General features: G+C 42.5%; 2 protein-coding genes across 2 annotated transcripts in view; one reads left to right on the top strand and one right to left on the bottom strand.

Moving 5' to 3' along the window:
* Positions 1 to 2,001: 2,001 nt before the first annotated feature.
* On the top strand, positions 2,002 to 14,227 carry baiap2l2a (BAR/IMD domain containing adaptor protein 2 like 2a). The gene is made up of 14 exons (XM_035181805.2): positions 2,002 to 2,158; positions 2,611 to 2,686; positions 4,255 to 4,341; positions 6,115 to 6,176; positions 6,257 to 6,328; positions 6,568 to 6,648; positions 6,749 to 6,880; positions 7,823 to 7,921; positions 9,242 to 9,305; positions 9,997 to 10,207; positions 10,652 to 10,717; positions 11,127 to 11,337; positions 12,963 to 13,003; positions 13,424 to 14,227. Exons 1-14 carry the CDS (start codon positions 2,105 to 2,107, stop codon positions 13,503 to 13,505), a joined length of 1,338 nt encoding a protein of 445 aa, XP_035037696.1. The 5' UTR covers positions 2,002 to 2,104; the 3' UTR covers positions 13,506 to 14,227.
* Positions 14,228 to 15,378: 1,151 nt separating this feature from the next.
* The window catches only part of pvalb6 (parvalbumin 6), a 31,890-nt gene continuing 28,205 nt past the window's right edge, over positions 15,379 to 19,063 (bottom strand). The window contains exons 2-5 of the mRNA XM_035181840.2: positions 17,780 to 17,845; positions 17,224 to 17,356; positions 16,996 to 17,105; positions 15,379 to 16,001 (exon numbers count right to left, since the gene is read on the bottom strand). Coding sequence (XP_035037731.1) covers positions 15,976 to 16,001; positions 16,996 to 17,105; positions 17,224 to 17,356; positions 17,780 to 17,840 — 330 coding nt within the window. The 5' untranslated portion in view covers positions 17,841 to 17,845 and the 3' untranslated portion in view covers positions 15,379 to 15,975. The remainder of the gene's footprint in view (positions 16,002 to 16,995; positions 17,106 to 17,223; positions 17,357 to 17,779; positions 17,846 to 19,063) is intronic.

Raw genomic sequence — 19,063 nt, 5'->3', positions numbered from 1 at the left:
TCAGAGAACAGTGAACTCCAGTGTGATAACAACAGACTCATCAGGTCTGTGGCTCTGCTGCAGCACATCAGTTTGTATATCAGCAATGGGAGGACTGGGTCTTGGGCTGCGTGCCAGAGGTACAGTGGTAGACGTGAGGAGAGAAATCGATAATCTTTTCTCCACTCGTGGTTCTGATCAAATATGGCAGAGCATCTCTCCCTCTGACTTTCTGTGGAACAGCTGCAGAAGTAACACTTTCCTCCCATTTCTTGGATAGTGGTCTTTTCTTGGTGCAGTGTTTCTTATGGTTCAGTGTGTGAGGCTCACTAACAAAAGACCAAGACAAACTGAATTCATGTGTTCTTCTTTTTTGCATCGTACAGTTTGTGCAAGTAGGACTGTGACACATCAAATGATTAAAGTATCAGGATTATGGGATTTTTAGCACATTTTTGCAAATTTTGCATTGACCAATGAAAAATGTGGAATATTAGTGACATTAGCGTATTAAAGGATTTGGATTAGTAAAACCGTGGATTTCTGCTTGATTTACAACTGCACTTTGTGACATTTTCATATTTAGTCAAGTCAGTTTCACATTATGCTAAAATCATGAATCAGAAAACTGCTTCACCAGCGAAACGATAATCAACGAACTCGGTCCTGAGATGAACAAAGTCCCTCCCTTACACGGGAAAGAGAAATGTCAGGAGGAGCGACAGAGGAGGGAGCTCTTTACCAAGGCACACAGACCTGCTGCGTGGTGTCTGTACAGGACTGCAACACTAGGTACATAGAGACAGACAGATAGGCTTTAAATGAAGATGGATGACACGTCTTCACTGCCTCCCACTATCCAGAAATGAAGCCAAAATATTCTGGATGTACGAACGCAGGCATCTTGGACCAGAGACGTCAGTTGCCAGGTCTCAACCAATTCCTGCAAATCAAAATCAAATAACTTATTAAAAACAAAGTGAACATCAATGTGATAAAAAAATAAAAAATACTAAAATGATAGAAACCATCTTTTAAAAAAAGTTTATTTGACGTGTGACTTATTATTTTGTTCCGTGTCCCATTCACAAACATGGAGGAGGCTGGTTTATGACTCTTGTTTACTGCAGCCAGCCGGGGGGGGACAATTGAGATGCTTCACTCGTGGGGAGCTGTCCTGTCGTCCATCTTTACACACAGTCGATGGAAAAAGAACCTGAGCTACACAACCGCCTCGTCTATAAAGACCTGGATAGTCTCAAACACACAGGACACGGTGTTCTTGATATATGATAAATGTGCTTCTATAGATAAAGTACATAGTACAAAAGTGGATTGCTCACCTGCTGTGCACATCCATGGAGCCCAAGTGGACTTGCTCTACACTTGATTGTCTTTTTTTAACCTTGGCTCTGTGGCTTCCTGTGCAGATTATGACTTGCAAATAGTGAAACCGAGACACAATGACCCTGTTTGTGCAGGAAGATAATGACGACTAATAAAAGAGAGCAAAGATGACAGCTGTGGTCGAGACACCCTGGATACACATCAGACAATTCAGCCGACACGGACATGAAACCGTTCGCCACCATATTCACTGAAAGGAGAGTCCGCTTTTAGAAAAACAAAATCTAATTCATGAGCCATTTCTGAAGCTTTATGAGGCTGAGGACAGGATCGTAGTCTGAAGGTGATTGATTGTCTCTTCCTGTGGTTTTTTTACACTGACAGACGGAGAAATACAGAATAATAACACCATTATTCTTTGTAATATTATCATTTTGTCTGGATGTGTATTTATTTTCAGAATTAAAAAACGTCTCGTTGTATTCTTGAATAAAACATTCAGTGTAGGAAACTCACACTCAGACACACACGCCCCCAAACAGCAGCCAGGGCTTTACAGCATGTGTCGGTGTGTTTTATGGCCGAGCCACGTTTAATTATTTACCTCAGTCTTTCCCTGGCCTCGGTGGTGTCGATTACCGCCACACCGAGCTGCCTCCTCTCCTGAACTCCACGTCCACATTAATGAGATTAACCCGCCTTTCTCTCAGAGGCTGTGGCGCGTTTGCCGGATGATTTAAGATCCGCAGACCCTCTCGAGGCTCCACTGGATAGAAACATGTCGAGGATGAATAGTGATCAGCTACATTCCTCCACCTTGAGGATTTACTCGGTAAGTAACAGATAGTGCGAGTGGTGTGTGTCGGCCTGTGGCTCAAGTTAGACAACAAAGTGACAGATGGGGCAAAATATAAAGTAGTTTTATGAGTAAAGGCAACAAGTCCTGTGTTGTGATTACTTTCTGGAAACTGGGACGGTTTCCGGATCACGTAGAAACATTTCTCACTCTTCTTACCGAGGTGTTAAGCCCAGTGAAACTTCTCTATGCAATTTCTGCCGAGCAAACGCGGTGTGAATTCACAAAGTCAGTTTGGAATTCAGGGAGTGTTTCGCTGGCTTGATAACAGGAGGGATGTGAGTCTGACTCCGTCTCTGCTCCAGTGTCGAGCTCACGAATACAGATTGAATTAAAGATTAATCCTATTGACTTTTCTAAGGTGTGTCTTAAAATATCTGAGAAAAATATCCGTGGAAAGTATCTGAAAAAATATTTCTCCCCAACAGAACCTGATGGATGAGTTCAACCCAGGCCTGAAGAAATTGGTTTCACTGGGAAACAGCTACGTCCGAGCTTTCAAGGGTAAGAAAGCGAGAGAGAGAGAGAGAGAGAGAGAGAGAGAGAGAGAGAGAAAGGGAAAAAGGAAAAGGAACCCTGCACTTGGTGTGTTGAAGTCACGCACCTATACCTTTATCAGTGCTGTAACCTAAACAAACAGTAATGACGGTGCATGGTACAGGAGCTGTCAGCCGTCTCTCTCCCTGGACCTCATTCCAAAGTCCGTGTGCTGGGGGAATATCCCGGGGCTGTTACAGCTTTGCTTATGGGCCCAAGACATTGTAATGGCTCCCCTGTCAAACCCGACAACTACACAGGGGCAGAGATTTAGGACGTGGAATACTAGTAAAAACTAGTTCCGCTTAATCACCAGCAGCTGATTCACAGCAGCTCCACTGCACCAAAAGCCGCACAGACATAAAAATATGAAGCGTCTTGTCGCTACCTGATTAGAGACGTAACTCCAGGACACGGTGATGTCAGCCTGTTTAGATTCTCCTTTCTGAGTATTTTATTTTGGTACAAAAGTACAAACCATTTTGTCGCTCATCGACGAAACAGAAACCTTTCACATCACCAAGGTCGGATATAATAAATCAGGACGTGGCAATAAAAATAAAATGTAACTACTCAAGATAAAATGAACTCAATTATCTAATCTATTGTTGTGTTAAAGTTACTGAGACACCAGAATTAACTGGGGTCAAACTGTGATTTGGATCCGTTGGACATTTACTGTTCTCCAAAGGCAGATACCAGGAGAAGACGTCATCTGCCCTTGATTAGTAGTTAATTAATTAATGTGTAAGTTAATGTAATAGTATCACTATTGATGGGGAGACATAAATCTCTCAGCACAGTGACACTGAGGGGCCTTTACTTCCTTTTGGGGGTAAGAAGGTTTAAGGTTAATGTTAGATTTAGAGTATTTCCATGTATAAATCCTTTAAAATGAATTATTCAGTATAAATATGTTATTTAAAAGTAGCTTAGCCACTGTTTGCCTTGTTGTTTTTAACATGATGTTTAACATTTGACTTACAAATTCAAATAGATGTCAACAAACCCAAATTTAGTCAAAAAACCAAATCTTGCTTAATGCTTTTTGTAGTTTTTTGCCTTTTGGCTCTAGAGCAGAAATAAATCAGTGTCAGTGCTCATGTGGTCATGTGACACATTTCCAAATAACTACAGAGTAGAAGAAAGAAGAAGGAGAAGAAGGAGAAGAAGAAGAAGAAGAAGATCCTTGTGCACAGCGGAGCGTCCCCTGGGTGCCAGCTGGTGCAGGATCAGTCACGATAATAAAATATATTATTCCCGTGCACAGCATGACGCCATGAGAGACGCTATTTATTCAATGAAAACTTTACAAAACGACAGAAGTTCGCTCCTTCTGTCGTTGTTGTTAAATGTTTATTGAGCAAATCGTGTCGATCCAGGCCTCCTGGTGTGTGCTGGGATTTCAGAGGGATGTTTTTGTGTTTGGAAATTTGAACTCTTTCTTTCTTTCCCCATTGAATGACTCTATTTATCTGCTGTTCCAGTATTTCAAGTATTTCAAATGAGTTGTGTGTCATTTTTGTGTGTTTCAGCTCTGGCAGAAACAAGCGAGGCCTACTTCAGTGCACTGTCAAAGATCGGAGAGAAGGCTTTTTACACCGTGTCCTCACGCTCCCTCGGTATGTGCACGCGCACACACTCGTGCGTCTCATGTTTAACAAGTGGGAACACAAAGACTTAATGTACAATCCAGGAAGTGAACATTTATGAAACTAATTAAAGAGCTTTCCTCCGTATCAGAGGAGCAAAGTTTACCCCCGGGTGGCACTTTATTGTTCCTCCTGTGTGTGTGTGTGTGTGTGTGTGTGTGTGTGTGTGTGTGTGTGTGTGTGTGTGTGTGTGTGTGTGTGTGTGTGTGTGTGTGTGTGTGTGTGTGTGTGTGTGATCAACATGCTCTTTGACATTAAAGTGGCTGAATACATATTTTTCACAGTATCTATAACACTAAAGGCTCATAAACATGAAAAGACTTTGACCTCAGCTCAAACTGAACCAGTATTTGTTCTGGGTTCAGGTCCAGTTCAACAACAAGGCAGAGGTGTTCAAAGTTAAACCGTGGCTTAATGCTTGAGGGTGCTGTGTTGTGTTGTGTTGTGTGCTTGTTGGCAGGGTGGGTATCAGACACCAGCAGAGGATATGAATAATAGATGGTGACAGACAGCGGGTTGTGCTCTGCTCACTTAACCCGGCCACTGGAAAACGATGTCATGTCAGGTTTAACGGGCGGAGCTGGAGATATTTGTCCAAACTGGATCATTAGCAGTGAAACGTCTCCTCAGAGTCTGTTGGAGGTTCCTCATGTTCCTCATGTTCACTGTGTTTGTCTCTATAACACTGTGGCGTCTCAAATATAGTCAGTGCCTCGGGATAATGTCTATTGTGAGTTGGAGATTAATAAATACAAATTTAACTGGACTGAATGAATACAAATATAAATGTGTTCACATGCATTTCAATTGTTTACATTGGATGTGATTTCATACAGTCTGATATTTACTGCACATGCACTGATGCCTTTCATCAGAGCAGCTGTATGATGTGCACAGAAGAGATGAATAGAAGTCATGCGTTCGTCCTCCTTCCATCTCATCTCTGGCGTCTCGGAACATGTTTGGTGATTTTATCAGCGAGAACAAACCAAACACACGGAGCAGAAACAAGGGAATAATGATTCAAATGTAAACAAACCGAATTACCTAATCCTCAGGCAGTGGAGACTTTTTAATCTGCATTTAAAAAGTGAACGCATTGGCCCAAGTGTCTGAAATATAGAAGTAGTTCATAGCTGCAGCCTCATTAACCTTAACTTATTAATAAAGTTCAATCAACCAAGGACGGTTTGAGAAGCTTTGTCAAAAGGAAGCAACTTCTTTAAAACTGCTATTTCTTAATGTCTTCATTTCACTCTGTTTATACTGTTTATATTGTATAAATACTATCAACTTTCTTTGCTTTTCAAGTTAAGCTGCTAAACTGTATTTTAGACGCAATGACAACAAAGTTTAATCTAATCTAATCTAATAGTCTAATCTAATCTAATCTTGTCTAACTACAGTCAACAATTCTAATCAATCCAATGAAAACAATACCTGGATTGAATGGAATAAAGAAATTGGATTTCTATTTTTATTTTGTCAATTACAGAAATGCCACCACATTCATTTTCAATCTCAATTAAACGACGTGTGTTGAGCTTTTCATAGGAACGATTTAAAGGTGTCACAAATCACACCGGAGTCATCTGCAGTGTGTGAGAGAATGTGACTCATTTTTGCATCATGGGTTAAAAAACAGATACAAAATAAAGATATTATAAGATATTATATTGCAAAATGTCATTGTTATTATTTCTTCTTAGCCCTAATGTAAAATGTGACCCACTTGTCTTTAAGGAGATGTCCTGCTTCAGATCTCCGAGAGCCAGAGAAGACTGACGCTGGAGCTGGATGGAGTCGTAAGTTAAACACATCACAGATCTGTGAGTGGGATCCTCTCGTGTGCTCATGATGTGTTGTTGTTTGTGTCTGGTTCCAGTTCCGCTGGTTCAGTGCGGAGGTTCTGCAGGAGATGGACAACAACGTTAGACTGGACAAAGATTACATCTCAGTGAGTGATGTCGCAGCAACACAAGGTCACGGGGGACTCGATGAGCAGTTGTCTCATAATCAAAATAATATCTGCAGGTTGGATAATAGTCATAAAACCCACAAGTATGTTGTGTCGGCCTGGAGTGAATTATTTAATGAATGAGAATAGGAATATGGCCACCTCACCTCACAGACCTGATGCTGGATGATGACTGAGGTGATTTTACAAGGACGTGATGTAAATTCTGTGTCTCACAGGGCAGCAGGAATCAGTACGAGATGGAAGTCCACAACCAGGAAGCAGCTCTGGAGCGACGTCTGAGCAGAGGAAACTACAAGGTCTGTGTCTTTCTCACACTCTGCACCATGTATATGTATGTGTTCCTGTACAGTGTGTATATATATATATATATAACTGTAACTATATACGAATCCCCAGGACTGTTCAGAGTACGTGGAGTTCCTCAGGGAGAGCCACGGAGAGGCTCTGAAGGAGGAGGAGAGGAGATACCGCTTCCTGGCTGAGAAACACTGCGCGATGATACAGTCCATCGGCCAGCTCATGGATAAGGTTTGGAATAAGTAACTTTTCTGAAATTTTACAGTTTGACAGTTGGACAACTAAAGGTAGAAATCATTTCCACAGAGGTTTAGTGATTATTTGGGACTTTAAAAAGAAGGTTAGCCACAGATTAGCAGGTACAGATTCAGGGCTGATGACACACATGGACGACATGATCACCTAAAGTGAAGCAAAAGCCTCCTGACTGCATTATTGGTCATAAACCCCGGCTCCTCCATGTTATTGGATGTGACATCGACCAAACTAAAAAGATCAAAGTACACGTTAAACATTTTTCCGGTAAGTTTGTTTTAATATGTCAGACTCTGGCTCCAGATGCGTTTATATCCATGATACTTTGGCTTCATTTTAGGAAGCGAAGGCACATTGTCTATCTTAATATACCGTCTATGTTTTGGACTCTGGGACCATTCTACCGACCTAATTAAACAATTTACTGTGGCTCTGAAGTTTTGTGCAGTGAACCAAATCCAGCTGGGACTGTTAAAATGAATAAAACCCACAGAGAAATGTATTTATGAGCCGTATCTTCACCCTTTCTGGGGACTTTGGAGAAGCTGGTTCTTTTAATTTACAGTTTTCATAATAAGGCTGTCGTGAAGCCCTTTGAGGCCGGAGCAGTGATTCAGGACTATGGTCATTCACTTACTTACAATTAGTAACAGTTGGCAAATTGTAACCCACGGACCATAAAACCATAAAAAACTTTTTCCATGATGATGGATTGGAAACGGACTTCGCTACCTTTCACTCTCAGCAGAAGATGTTGTTTCTCTTTTGTTTAGTTATGGATAATAAGAAATCTATGCTTATGAATGTGTGTGTGTGTGTGCGTGTGTGTGTGTGTGTGTGTGTGTGTGTGTGTGTGTGTGTGTGTGTGTGTGTGTGTGTGTGTGTGTGTGTGTGTGTGTGTGTGTGTGTGTGTGGCAGATAGGTGGTTCTCTCCAGCAGAGAGGTGACACCTGGACAGAGGAGGTGAACGCCACCAGACAACCTGAAGCCAGACGTCCAGCGGCCGTGGAGAACACTGTGAGTTCAGGGTTTGTCAAACAGGGTCGGAAGCAGGTTGTGTTTAGATTTTTCAATATTCCAAGAGTGATGATCTACTGAATAATCCTGTTTCTGGAGAAGTAACTGAGACGAGCTCTGTAAGATCTGTTTGGTGAAATAACTTGGAATTGAAAACTGAATTTGTGATGGAAACTGAGTTTTATTCACAGCAGCTCTTCCCCCCCAATTTCTCTATTATACACAGACACAAAGTAAATCATCCAGAGAATTACTGCAGTAATATTCTTATTACTAGAGCGCCCTCTGGTGGTTGAGCTCGGCCCCAGACTTGATTTGAAACCATCAGAATGAATTGCACCTCAGTCCTGCAGCACATCTCTGAGACAGCAAAGCTTTCTGAGGATTAAACCGCTGAAGTAGTAAAACGGAGATTATAGATTGAAGGAAGAGATGATGTGATTGTCAGCATCTATCCTCCCAAACACTCACTTCAAGTGAATCCATCGCACAAATGTAAATCTTAGGAATCACCTGAACACACACACACATTATTGTGTTGTTGTAAATGAATCCAGACAGAAATCCATTCTCAGAACAGAGGGATTTCCATGAAGGATGATTAACAAAACAAAACTAATGTTTGATTGTATAAAGGCATCATTCAAGTTGCTCTCAGTCTGTTCCTGGTTGGAAAGTGACACGACAATGAACCCGACACATCCCACATCCTGCGCTAATCAGCAATCAGAGGATTACCATGGATTCTTTGTTTGTTTTGGTTTGACGTGGGATTTATATCCTTGTCTAAAGTGGAGTGAAGCCCGAGAGCCACTGCTGGCAGATGTTTCCACGTACACAACTGTATATCCAACACATCCTACGCCGTCTTTGTGCTAAGCCGAGCTAATCGCCTGCTAACAGCACATGTTGACGTACACAACGATGACAGGCTGGGGAAATTGTGCCAAACAAATCAAAATAGTATCTTCTGATAAGTGTGAATATGAAATCGTGTTCTTTATTTGGGGAAAACCCATTTTCGCCCATGTGCTTGCTTTATCTTTTGCCCTGTTAAATCTCATAATATGGTAAATGGACTGTATTTATATTGTGGATTTCCAGTCTTATCGACCAATCACAGTGCTTTACAGGACATGTCGCATCCGTCCAGTCATGCACACATTCATGCAGCACTTCTATTCACACACTGTCGGGGAAATCTGAATGTGTATTCTCATTCTGTAACTGCCGTAGTATTTCCTTTATGTACATTTACATCTCAACAGCTGTTATTATTGTCTGGATGTGTGTATATAACGTGTGTTCTTGGTTTTATAGGTGAGGCAGGAGGAGACCAGAAGGAGCAGAGAGGAGCCGCCCCTCGGCAGAATACCATCAAGGGGTGAGTTTTTAAAATCAAATCCAACACATGAACCTAACACCCAACAGCAACAGGCCTGAATATAATTTTGCTTTTGTCACATTTAACATATTGGGTTCTGGTTCATCTCCATTTTAAAACAAAGCTCTGTCTGCAACATTAATTTCCCTCTGTGAATCATTTGCAGTCCACAGTGCCTTTGTCTGTGTATCAGTAATTTTGCCTTCACTCTACAGCAGCTGCTTTATCTTGGCCTGAGCTTTTTATCTGTTTCCCTCTCTCTCTTCACATTTTGCTCTCCGTGCACTTCTGTGCCTCCTCTTTTGTACTTCCCTCTGCAGAAAGTCTAATTATTAAACTTGCTTTATCTACAGCAAAAAATAGATTCCGTGAAAATGTATGAAAAACAGAAAATAAATACTGGATAATGTTCCTCCTTATTTGCAACCTTCTCTGGTATAATGCAATAAACGGCATCCTCTGTCATCCAAACCGAAAGAATCATGCATAGTCTCAGCTATTTAGTTATGAGTTATGAACACTGGGGTCATAATGAATAAAGAAAAAAATCATAGCTCGTTATAGTTTTTAATTAATCATCCCACCAGAGATTCTTTTTTGCCATTTAAGTGGGTTCATCAGTCGATGGGAGCTGCAGCAAACTGTTCTCTCTGTTCCCGACGTGTGTGTTTTTCATTTTTCATCTCTCCAGCCCCGTCTCCCCAGGGAAGCATTTATCGCTCTGCGGCAGACTCGGTGGGGGGTGGCGGCGCTGGAGGAAGATCTACAAGGGCCCTGGTTTCCCACCAACCCACTGGCTCCAACCCCACCTTGCTGCCCTTCACCAGGGGAGAGATAATCACTGTGATGGTCCAGCAGCCGAGGAACGGCTGGTTGTACGGACGAGCGGACGACAGCTCGCGGTGAGAGATGTGTGTCTGTGTTTGTGTGTATATCTGTACTCACTGATTATATGTGTGTTTCTTTAGTAACAACAAATACTACATGTCTGTTTAACTCTTATAAAAGAAAAGTTAAAAGAAAAATGGTCAGATACTCAAACTGTACAAACGAACTAGTACTGTCAATCCCAAAATGAAGACCAAATATCCCGGATACGAACGCCTCCATCACAACACTGTGCTTAACACAAAGTCCAGCTGCAGCAGAAGGGAATGTCTTCATTTGAGCTGATATTTGGACATAAACCAAAGTATTGTAGATAAAAAACAATGTATAGCGTCAGAGGAGGAAATATCAAGTGAGCACCAGTGAAGTCAGAGGCTTCACCCTCCTGGAATCACGAGAAACTGCAAATATCATATTGCAAGTATCATATATGTCACATATGTCTCTTCCATTTTCAGTCAGGGATGGTTTCCAGCTGCTTTTGTGGAACCAGTGGATGATCCTTTCAAGTCAACCAGCTCCAGGTGAAGATCCAGTGAAATGAATGACAACTAAATTCTACTAAACTACTGATTCTACTCTTATTGTGCCTGATATCGTAGCAGAGGATAAAATTCCCATTAGATTAGAAGTTCCTCAGCATCTATAGGATTCCACAGTTAATGCAGCCATTCTTTCTTTATGTGCAGCCATTAAGTTTGAGTGGGGAGATACACCAAAGTCTAAACTTACTGCACAGTATTTGCCTGTCAAACCTGATGCACATTGTATTTTGCAGCTCCTTCCTCCAGGCTCCCTATTGTTTTAAATGAGGTCTGCGTTAATAACTTGGACCAGTTAAGATATCTGGGTGACCCGTAGCTTTGAGGAAAAACAGTAAAGGTTTAACAATCATTCAAGATATGACACTCTCCTCCTTTTGTTTAATTTCAGCAACTCAACGCTCCGAAGCAGCAGCAGCATGAGCAACCTGTTCGACCAACGGGGAAGCAGCAGCTACAGCGGAGCCGCGCCCCCTCCCGCTCCACCGCCACCCCCGCCATTGTCACAAATGTCTTCAAATAAACACTCTGACATGCAACTGAACACTCAGAACTGGTCCACTCCCAAAAGGAATGATGAGTCAAACTCACACAACAAAAAGGTACGGCCATCAGTCCATCAGTTTTCAGTCAAAAATCTGTACAAATGAATTGATTTGACGCGAAAACAACAACAGAAATGTTTCCAGGGGACCCGAAACAGTGATGCACCTCGCTGCAGGTCAATGCTTTGTGAAGTTGCATCACCACTGACGAGTAGCAGACTTCAATAACTTCACAACTCGTCGCTGTGGAAATTCTCTCACAAGTTGGAAGAGGCCGAGTGTGAATGAATGTCCTCTGCATTAATGGTTGAATTATGCACTAATGACCGTTGTGTTTTTAATCCAGTGATGATGGAGAAATGAGATGTGATGAGAAACGCTGCGTCCACTGTAGTTGTTTGATGGCTGTTGCCCGTCTGTCCAGCAGGGGCACTGTGGCAGGGTGCTGCTCTCAATGACTCCACATCCGTCTTTCTGGTGGATGCAGGGTGGAAGCTCCAGCTGCTGACAGTGTGGGGGGGGGGCAAGGAGGTTGGGTGCATGTGTGTGTGTGTGTGTGTGTTCTTTTACTTATGTATTTGTGAGGACCATGACCCTACAGAGTGACGACATTTTTTGAAAGTGAGGACATTTTTGCCGGTCCTCACTTTTTCAATGGTTTGTTTGAGGGTTAGAATTCGATTTAGGTTAGGGTCAGACATTTAATTTGGATGGTTAAGGTTTGGGTAAGGGGGGCTAGGGAATGCATTATGCCAATGAGTGTCCTCACTAAGACAGAAGAACAAACATGTGTGTGTGTGCGTGTGTGTGCATGTTTGTGTGTGTGTGTGTGTGTGTGTGTGTGTGTGTGTGTGTGTGTGCATGTGTGTGTGTGTTTGTGTGTGTTCTCTTGCCGTGTATTTTTGCTGCAGTGAGACAAAAGCCTTGTGTCTTTTGTGCTATTTAATTACAGAGTGATTTAAATAGCATTTTTGTTTGTGTCAAGAAGCAGGAAGGAGCTTAATGTGATAAATGACCCTCATAAACTTTAGTTTTATAAATTGATTTATATATTAGTTAATTATTATATTATACAAATAATGGAAACTGTTCTTTTACTGACAAAAGCATATGAGCCATGAAACCTGCTCTCAAGTCACCAACGTAAATGATAAAGTAGATTTTCATTAAAACAATTACATAGTTGTGTAATTACTCGAATAATGGCTTCGATGATTCAAACAATGGTGGACACTTATCACTGTGCTGTAGTATTTTAAGATTGAAAGATGAATCCATAATGAAAGTTATAGCTGCAGCCGTAAATAATAATTCTGTGTATCATGTTTTTCATATAGATTCATTTTCCTGGATGTTTGTGTGTGTGTGTGTGATCTCTGCTGCTGATCCCTCGTTCTTCTCTTTGAAAAACAGTGATTTTGCAGTTTGTGTCAAATGGGCACTCACCAATGTGTGTGTGTGTGTGTGTGTGTGTGTGTGTGTGTGTGTGTGTGTGTGTGTGTGTGTGTGTGTGTGTGTGTGTGTGTGTGTGCCGGGCAGCCTGTGGGAGGACTGGCTGAAAGCAGAGGGGCGAGGGGTCAAGGGCTGAATGTTGCTGAGCCTCCATTAATGCACGTGTCTACATGTAGTGTTTTGGATCGGCCCTCGCTCACCCGTACCTTTCTCATCTTTTTATTTTGCAGAGATCACAGCAACACGCATCACAGCCCGAGCTCTTCCCGAGGTAAGAGTGATGTTACTGCAGCTCTGCTTTAGACGATAAAATGGAGGCCGCTCGTCTTCTCTCACAGAGAAACTAATGGTATTTTTTGAAGTATATCACGGACCCATTAAACTGGAGAACAACACAGACGAGGGCAGTGATCTAAATAGCGCAGAATCGCTCTTTTTCCATCAGGCTTTGAAGTGCAGTTCACTTCTGAAACCATTTCAGTTATGGCCGTTTGGGAACCGTGACTATCGCTCTCACTTCAGGTGAAACAGTTTGCCAGATGATGCTTGTGCACTTTGAAATGCGGCGCTCATTTCTCCTGATATAACCTCTACATCATTGTGGGCCAGAACATTTAGTGATATTGGTTTTCTCAACCCTTGTCTATGTTTTTTTCTCTTCTCTCTCCTGTCCTCTTCTTCCACCTTGAAGGGGAACCAACCCGTTTGCAACGGTGAAGCTGAAGCCCACCACCACCAACGACAGATCCACCCCGCAGCTTAACCGCATGTGACATCTCAATCCTTCACTCGTGTCCTTGGTGTGCATATACGGTAAAAAAAAGCTGGACCTTCGATACTTTGACGTAAAGTCCAACTGCAGACGTGTACACACAAAAAACAGAGAAAGAGGGAAAAACGCTTGAATAACAACTTTAGCGTTTTCTTGGATTTGCACAAGGTTGTTAGACATGTATTCCCCAGATCTTTGTAAACTAACAACATAATACTCGAAGCAGGCAGGTTTTCTGCTCTGTGGTTTGTAAAATAATAAGTAAACTAATGATCTAACCTGGTCCTGAATCACCGTTCCTCCTCAGACGTCTGATTTGTTGGCACTGAAATGTTTTCAAATAAAGATATGACATGGGAATGATTTGAATATTGGCCATTTGGCAACAAACAATTAAACTCTGTGATATGATGCTCATAACTTGTTTATGTGCAGCATGAGCCGTGTTTTTCTGTATGTGAGATGTGTAGTTTATTGCTCAGTGCTGGATAATTTATTCCATGAAAGATATGAAAAGGTTTTAATGATCTTTTCCATGTTTTATATTTTTGTAATGTTCCCATCATTTATTCCTACATCGGCCACATGTGAATTAAGCTGATTGCTAAATATTAATTGCATAACAAATGTACTAATAAAAAGCTTGGAGGAAAATGATAATGTAACCTGTGGCAGTAAAAATGTGTCTGAGGCAGAGATGTAATGAAAAATGCAACAAAGTCATAGATTATGTAACATCACATTTATAGCATCATATAATTACTTCAGCTAATCTGTTAAATCTGCGGCTTCCATATTTTTACAGATGGTTAACTGATCATTTTGTTCCGCGATTATGTGTAAAATGTCATAAATGTAAGTTTGTACGTCATAAAAATACTTTCATCATTCTGATATTTAAAAACAAATAAACTCCTCTCTTTACTGCTCCTTCAATGCTCCACCTCTCCACATTCACGCACGTGCATTGCAAAGAGTTCGATTTAACCGCCGCAGACATTAGTATTCTCTACAGAGGAAACACACCCTCTGTATTCACATAAACCACCAGAATGAGTCGTTGTGTGTGTGTCTGTCCTTAAAGAACCGTTACCTCTGCACCACCAGAAACACCACGTGTGTAGGGCTGTTATCTCTGAACGGGTGAAATTCAGTGTGGATGTGTAACTGATACATGTAAAATGCAATATGGTGATAAACTGGCCAATCCTTGGAGGAGTATGTGCGTTTTCCAAATGAATCACACTGACCTCAACGTAACAGCCCGTCGGGAGAAGCGCTCTGCTTTCCCGTGCTACTCTGAACGCCGCGGTTCTGTTCTCGTCACCGTGTAAGTGATCGCCTCTGAGCATTCAGAACTGTGCTTATTTGCTCGGGCAGTAAAATGGCCTACTAAAGAAGATCCCACGTTGCCTGTCTGGATCCTCCGCTGGGGATACTTAACCCAAATTGAACCTCAGTGTGAATCCAATTCTGCTAATGGCCAGACAGCGCGGTCCTGTTAAAGTAGCACAGTGCTTCTGAATAAAGACTCTTATGTATGGATTAACGGCCTCCTCCTCCTTCCTGTCTCTCCCTCAGTGAAGTCAGATTTATGAAGTCATGTGCAGTGCAAAGCAAACACTGGCGGGAGGAGGCAGAGCTTCTTCCCCCGCTAAGACGACACAGCCTCGGCCTGATGAATACGTCTCACAGAAAGTTGACCTTCTTAAAGACAAAAGCCTTTTGAAGTACATGATTAGATGGCTGTCGCGATACGCTTCAGTAGTTGTGCTTGATAAGAGGGACGAGGGAAAGAAGGAGAGCTGCAGTGAAAGGGTGAAATGAGGACTATAAGAGAATCACGTCAAAAGAAGGAATCAACACAGTCGATGTTCTTGAGGCTTTGTTTTCTCCATTTTATTTTATTCTTTCACAGCTTGACCTCTTTCTACTTTTGGTATGTTTTACAACAGCTCATTGCCGGAGGAGGGAGGGATGGGCGGGTATGAATAGATAGATGTGTGCAAGTGACATTGACACAGAGATAAATAGAAAGTAAGGGGGAAAGAGAGGGAAGGTGGAGGTCAAGGAAAAATAGAGATAAGGAAAAGGGTGAAATCAAGAATACAGAAGGGGAACGAGGGTCTTTCTCGGTTTTCTTTACTGCTTTATGCTAAATTGTGAGGTTTGTCCCTGCAGGCAAGTCTTTTATCTATATGTAAACACAAGAACAGTTTTTATAAAAAGGATAAAATAAATAGGATGAATGAAGCTCGTGGGGGGGGGGGGTTTGGAGGAAGTGTGTGGGTTAAGGGGGTCGCACACAGGAGCGTGTGTAGCAGGGATCAGCTGCAGTCTAGTGGGCTGGGAGTCAGGGTGCAGGGTGCTGGGGGGTGTAGGTGCTGGGGAGGGAGAGAGGGGACTCAGCGGCTCTCAGGATGCGGCGGAGATTAAGAGGTGATGTCGGAGCTCTGCACCGTCACAGCAGGTTACTCTTTCACCATGGCAGCAAATTCTGCAAGAGAAGGAGAGAACATGAAACTGGAGTTAGCGCCCTGTGGTTTTATGACTCAACCCACCGCTGCAGTTTCAGTCCCTTCATGTTCACGACATGTTGCATTCACAATAACGTGAGGTTTCTGTGACCTTTCTACCTTTGATCACAGGAATAGAAACCGTTCATCTTTGAGTCCAAGTGACAACTGGTTAGGCTGAGACACAATGTTCAAGAGGCTAAAAACACGTTTTGTGAGACTTTGAGCTTTGCAGAAATTCCCTCAAGGAGTTCTTGAGATATCGGATGGACGGACGGACGGACAGATGTTCCAACGTACGGACATACAGACTGATGGACAACTTGAAAACATAAAGCCTCTTGCTTTTTTTTCGGTGGAGGCATAAAAGTTGTGAAAGGTTTCATCCTTTCCCAACTGTTGGCTTTTATGCCCAAATATGTATTTTATTAGGTAAGTCTTTACTGATATTGGCTGAATATATACATCAAACACATATTTATCATCGTTTTGCTGTAAGCAGTAAGTTATGAGAGACAGAATATTAACACTTTCAAGGCTGCATCATCTTTTCACAAGCTTAACTTCCCTCTGAACAATCGGTCAATCCACCCTTCATCTATGCTGCTTATCCTCTCCACACCTGCGGTCGATTTAAAGTCTCAGATTAACCTAACCCTGCTCTGTAGCTCTTGGTTCAAGGCAGAGCAGCTGCGTTTAACAGGATGCACCATTTATTATGTGCACTATTATTTTGGGATAAGCTAATTCCACTAAGAGTCTGTCTGCCAGTGTGTCTGAGTAACTAGAGAGACAGATTCAGAATGACCTGCTGCAGACTTTGTGATTCTGTGGTTTATTTTGTTCTGATATTAGTTGAACCTTGATGCCAATTAACTCAATTTTAGCTTCTTTTGATATAGTGATCAATAATAATCAATGAAAAAACAATGACTGGACTCTGCGGTTCTACATGTGTGTTTCTTGGGTGTTTACCTTCAACTCCGATCTTGCCGTCTCCATCCTTGTCGGCTGCTCTTAAAAATATTTTGGTTTCTTTGTCTGTCAGGTCCCGGCCATTTTTGGCGAAACCCTTCAGGACGAATCTGGTCAGAGACAGAGAAGAGGTGTGGATCAGTGTCACAGAACACTGATGCTTTGTGTGCAGCAGTAAGTGAGAGTTTGTCGTCATGTGTCGGGGGGGTTTGTGTGTGTTTGTCTCACTTGAGCTCCTCCTCCTCTATGTAGCCGCTGTTGTCGGCGTCCAGCACCGTGAAGACCTTCTTCACATCGTCAAAGGGCTTGGCCTTCAGACCCACCATCTCGAAAAACTTCTTATGGTCAAAGGAGTCAGCAGCTGCACACACACACACACACACACACACACACACACACACACACACACACACACACACAAACACACACAACAGATAAGCTATAGGTTTACAATTGAGGGTAGATGTAAATTCTTATTAACACAAGAAAAGACAATAAACGTCTCTAAAAGTTACTTTAAGTAGCTTTTTCGATCTTGATCTGGGTGATGAGGCACAACCCCCCAAAAAACGAATCATAACAAAGCAGCCTTGTAATAAAACAGATTGAGAACGTGTTTTTTCGCCAGAGGACTCGTCAGTTCTAGGTCACGGAGCTCGAACTACTTACTACTATCTGTCTGCCCTGTACAAGCAGATACACTGAGTTGAACTTTCAATTGTCCATTAATATCAGGTTCTGCGTGATTAACGGTATATATATATATCTGTGGCAAGGACCTTACCTGCAAATGCGTCTACAGCTTTCTTGATGTCATCAGAGTTGAGGATGCTGCTCATTGCCATCTTGGCTGCAGAGGAAAAGGAGACAGAGAAGGGGACAAGGGGACAAGGGTAAAAACCAAGGACACTAAGGGAGCAAGGCGACAACTCGGAGACATTGAGCAGAGGTCATCGACATTACGGAAAATATGAAAGGATATTTGAGAGGAGCAGCGAGGACAATGTGGTGTCCATATCAGTGTTTTACATTTCATCTGTGTGATGCCATCGAGCTGTTACAGATGGAAGCAGGGCACGGGGCCAGAAGACAAGTCAGCAGGGTGGGGGGACAGACCGTCTGAGAGTCCTGCTGTTTCTGAAATATCACCGGAGAATTCAGTTTGTCAGCCCAGTCCGGACGGAGAACCCTGTTGTACTTCACACTGGGAAAGGTGAGCCCTGCTCTGAGACTGAGACAGAACCTGTTTGTGTTTAGGAGGTTGTCGCCTTGTCTTGAGTTTTACTGATGCCCCTCCCTCCGCTGTTGCTATTGCAAACACACACACACACACACATATATATATATATATATAGACGTACATAAAGCATCTCTGAGCGAGCGGCAGAGGAAAACAGCTGTGGTGAAGAAGTGAGTGACATTAGAGGTTGTGCTGCTCAGATCTCACTTGGCTCTTTGAGGTCTGGTGAACCTTAATGGGGATTTGCTTGGGACGGACATAAATACAAGTGGGCCACACGACACTTCACTCAGACGTTCACTCAAACCACAACTCTGCCTAAATGGATGCACACATCACCAGTCAGGCATTCTTCTTAAATTGTCAACATCGTAGACTGTAAAGTGTCTCAATCGCCCCCTGGTGGCTGGCTGCAGTCATAAATCCTGCCTCCTCTATGTTCGTGGATGGGAACAAATAAAGTGTTAAAGTCGACACAAATCAGTTCACAACTACATACGTTATTATTATTTGCACACTGGGAATTGTGAATGTACGTATCAAATTTCATGGCTCTCCATCCAGCACTTGTCGAGATATTTTCGTGTGGAACAAAATGCATCGACAGAAAGTGACCAGGCTAAAAACAACTATGCTCTTTACTGCAGTGGGCTACAGAGCTGAAATACACACACACACACACACACACACACACACACACACACACACACACACACACACACAAACAAGGTCAAAGTAATGATACTGTATCACCACAGCCCCGACACCACCACCATCATCATCACCACCGTGTTCCCTGTGTGCAGCAGATAATGCTGAGCTGGCTAA

Source organism: Hippoglossus stenolepis, chromosome 16, assembly GCF_022539355.2.
Source record: "Hippoglossus stenolepis isolate QCI-W04-F060 chromosome 16, HSTE1.2, whole genome shotgun sequence".
Lineage (NCBI taxonomy): Eukaryota > Metazoa > Chordata > Actinopteri > Pleuronectiformes > Pleuronectidae > Hippoglossus > Hippoglossus stenolepis.
Note: the sequence above shows the minus strand (reverse complement) of the source record. Positions and strands in the feature narration are given on the sequence as shown.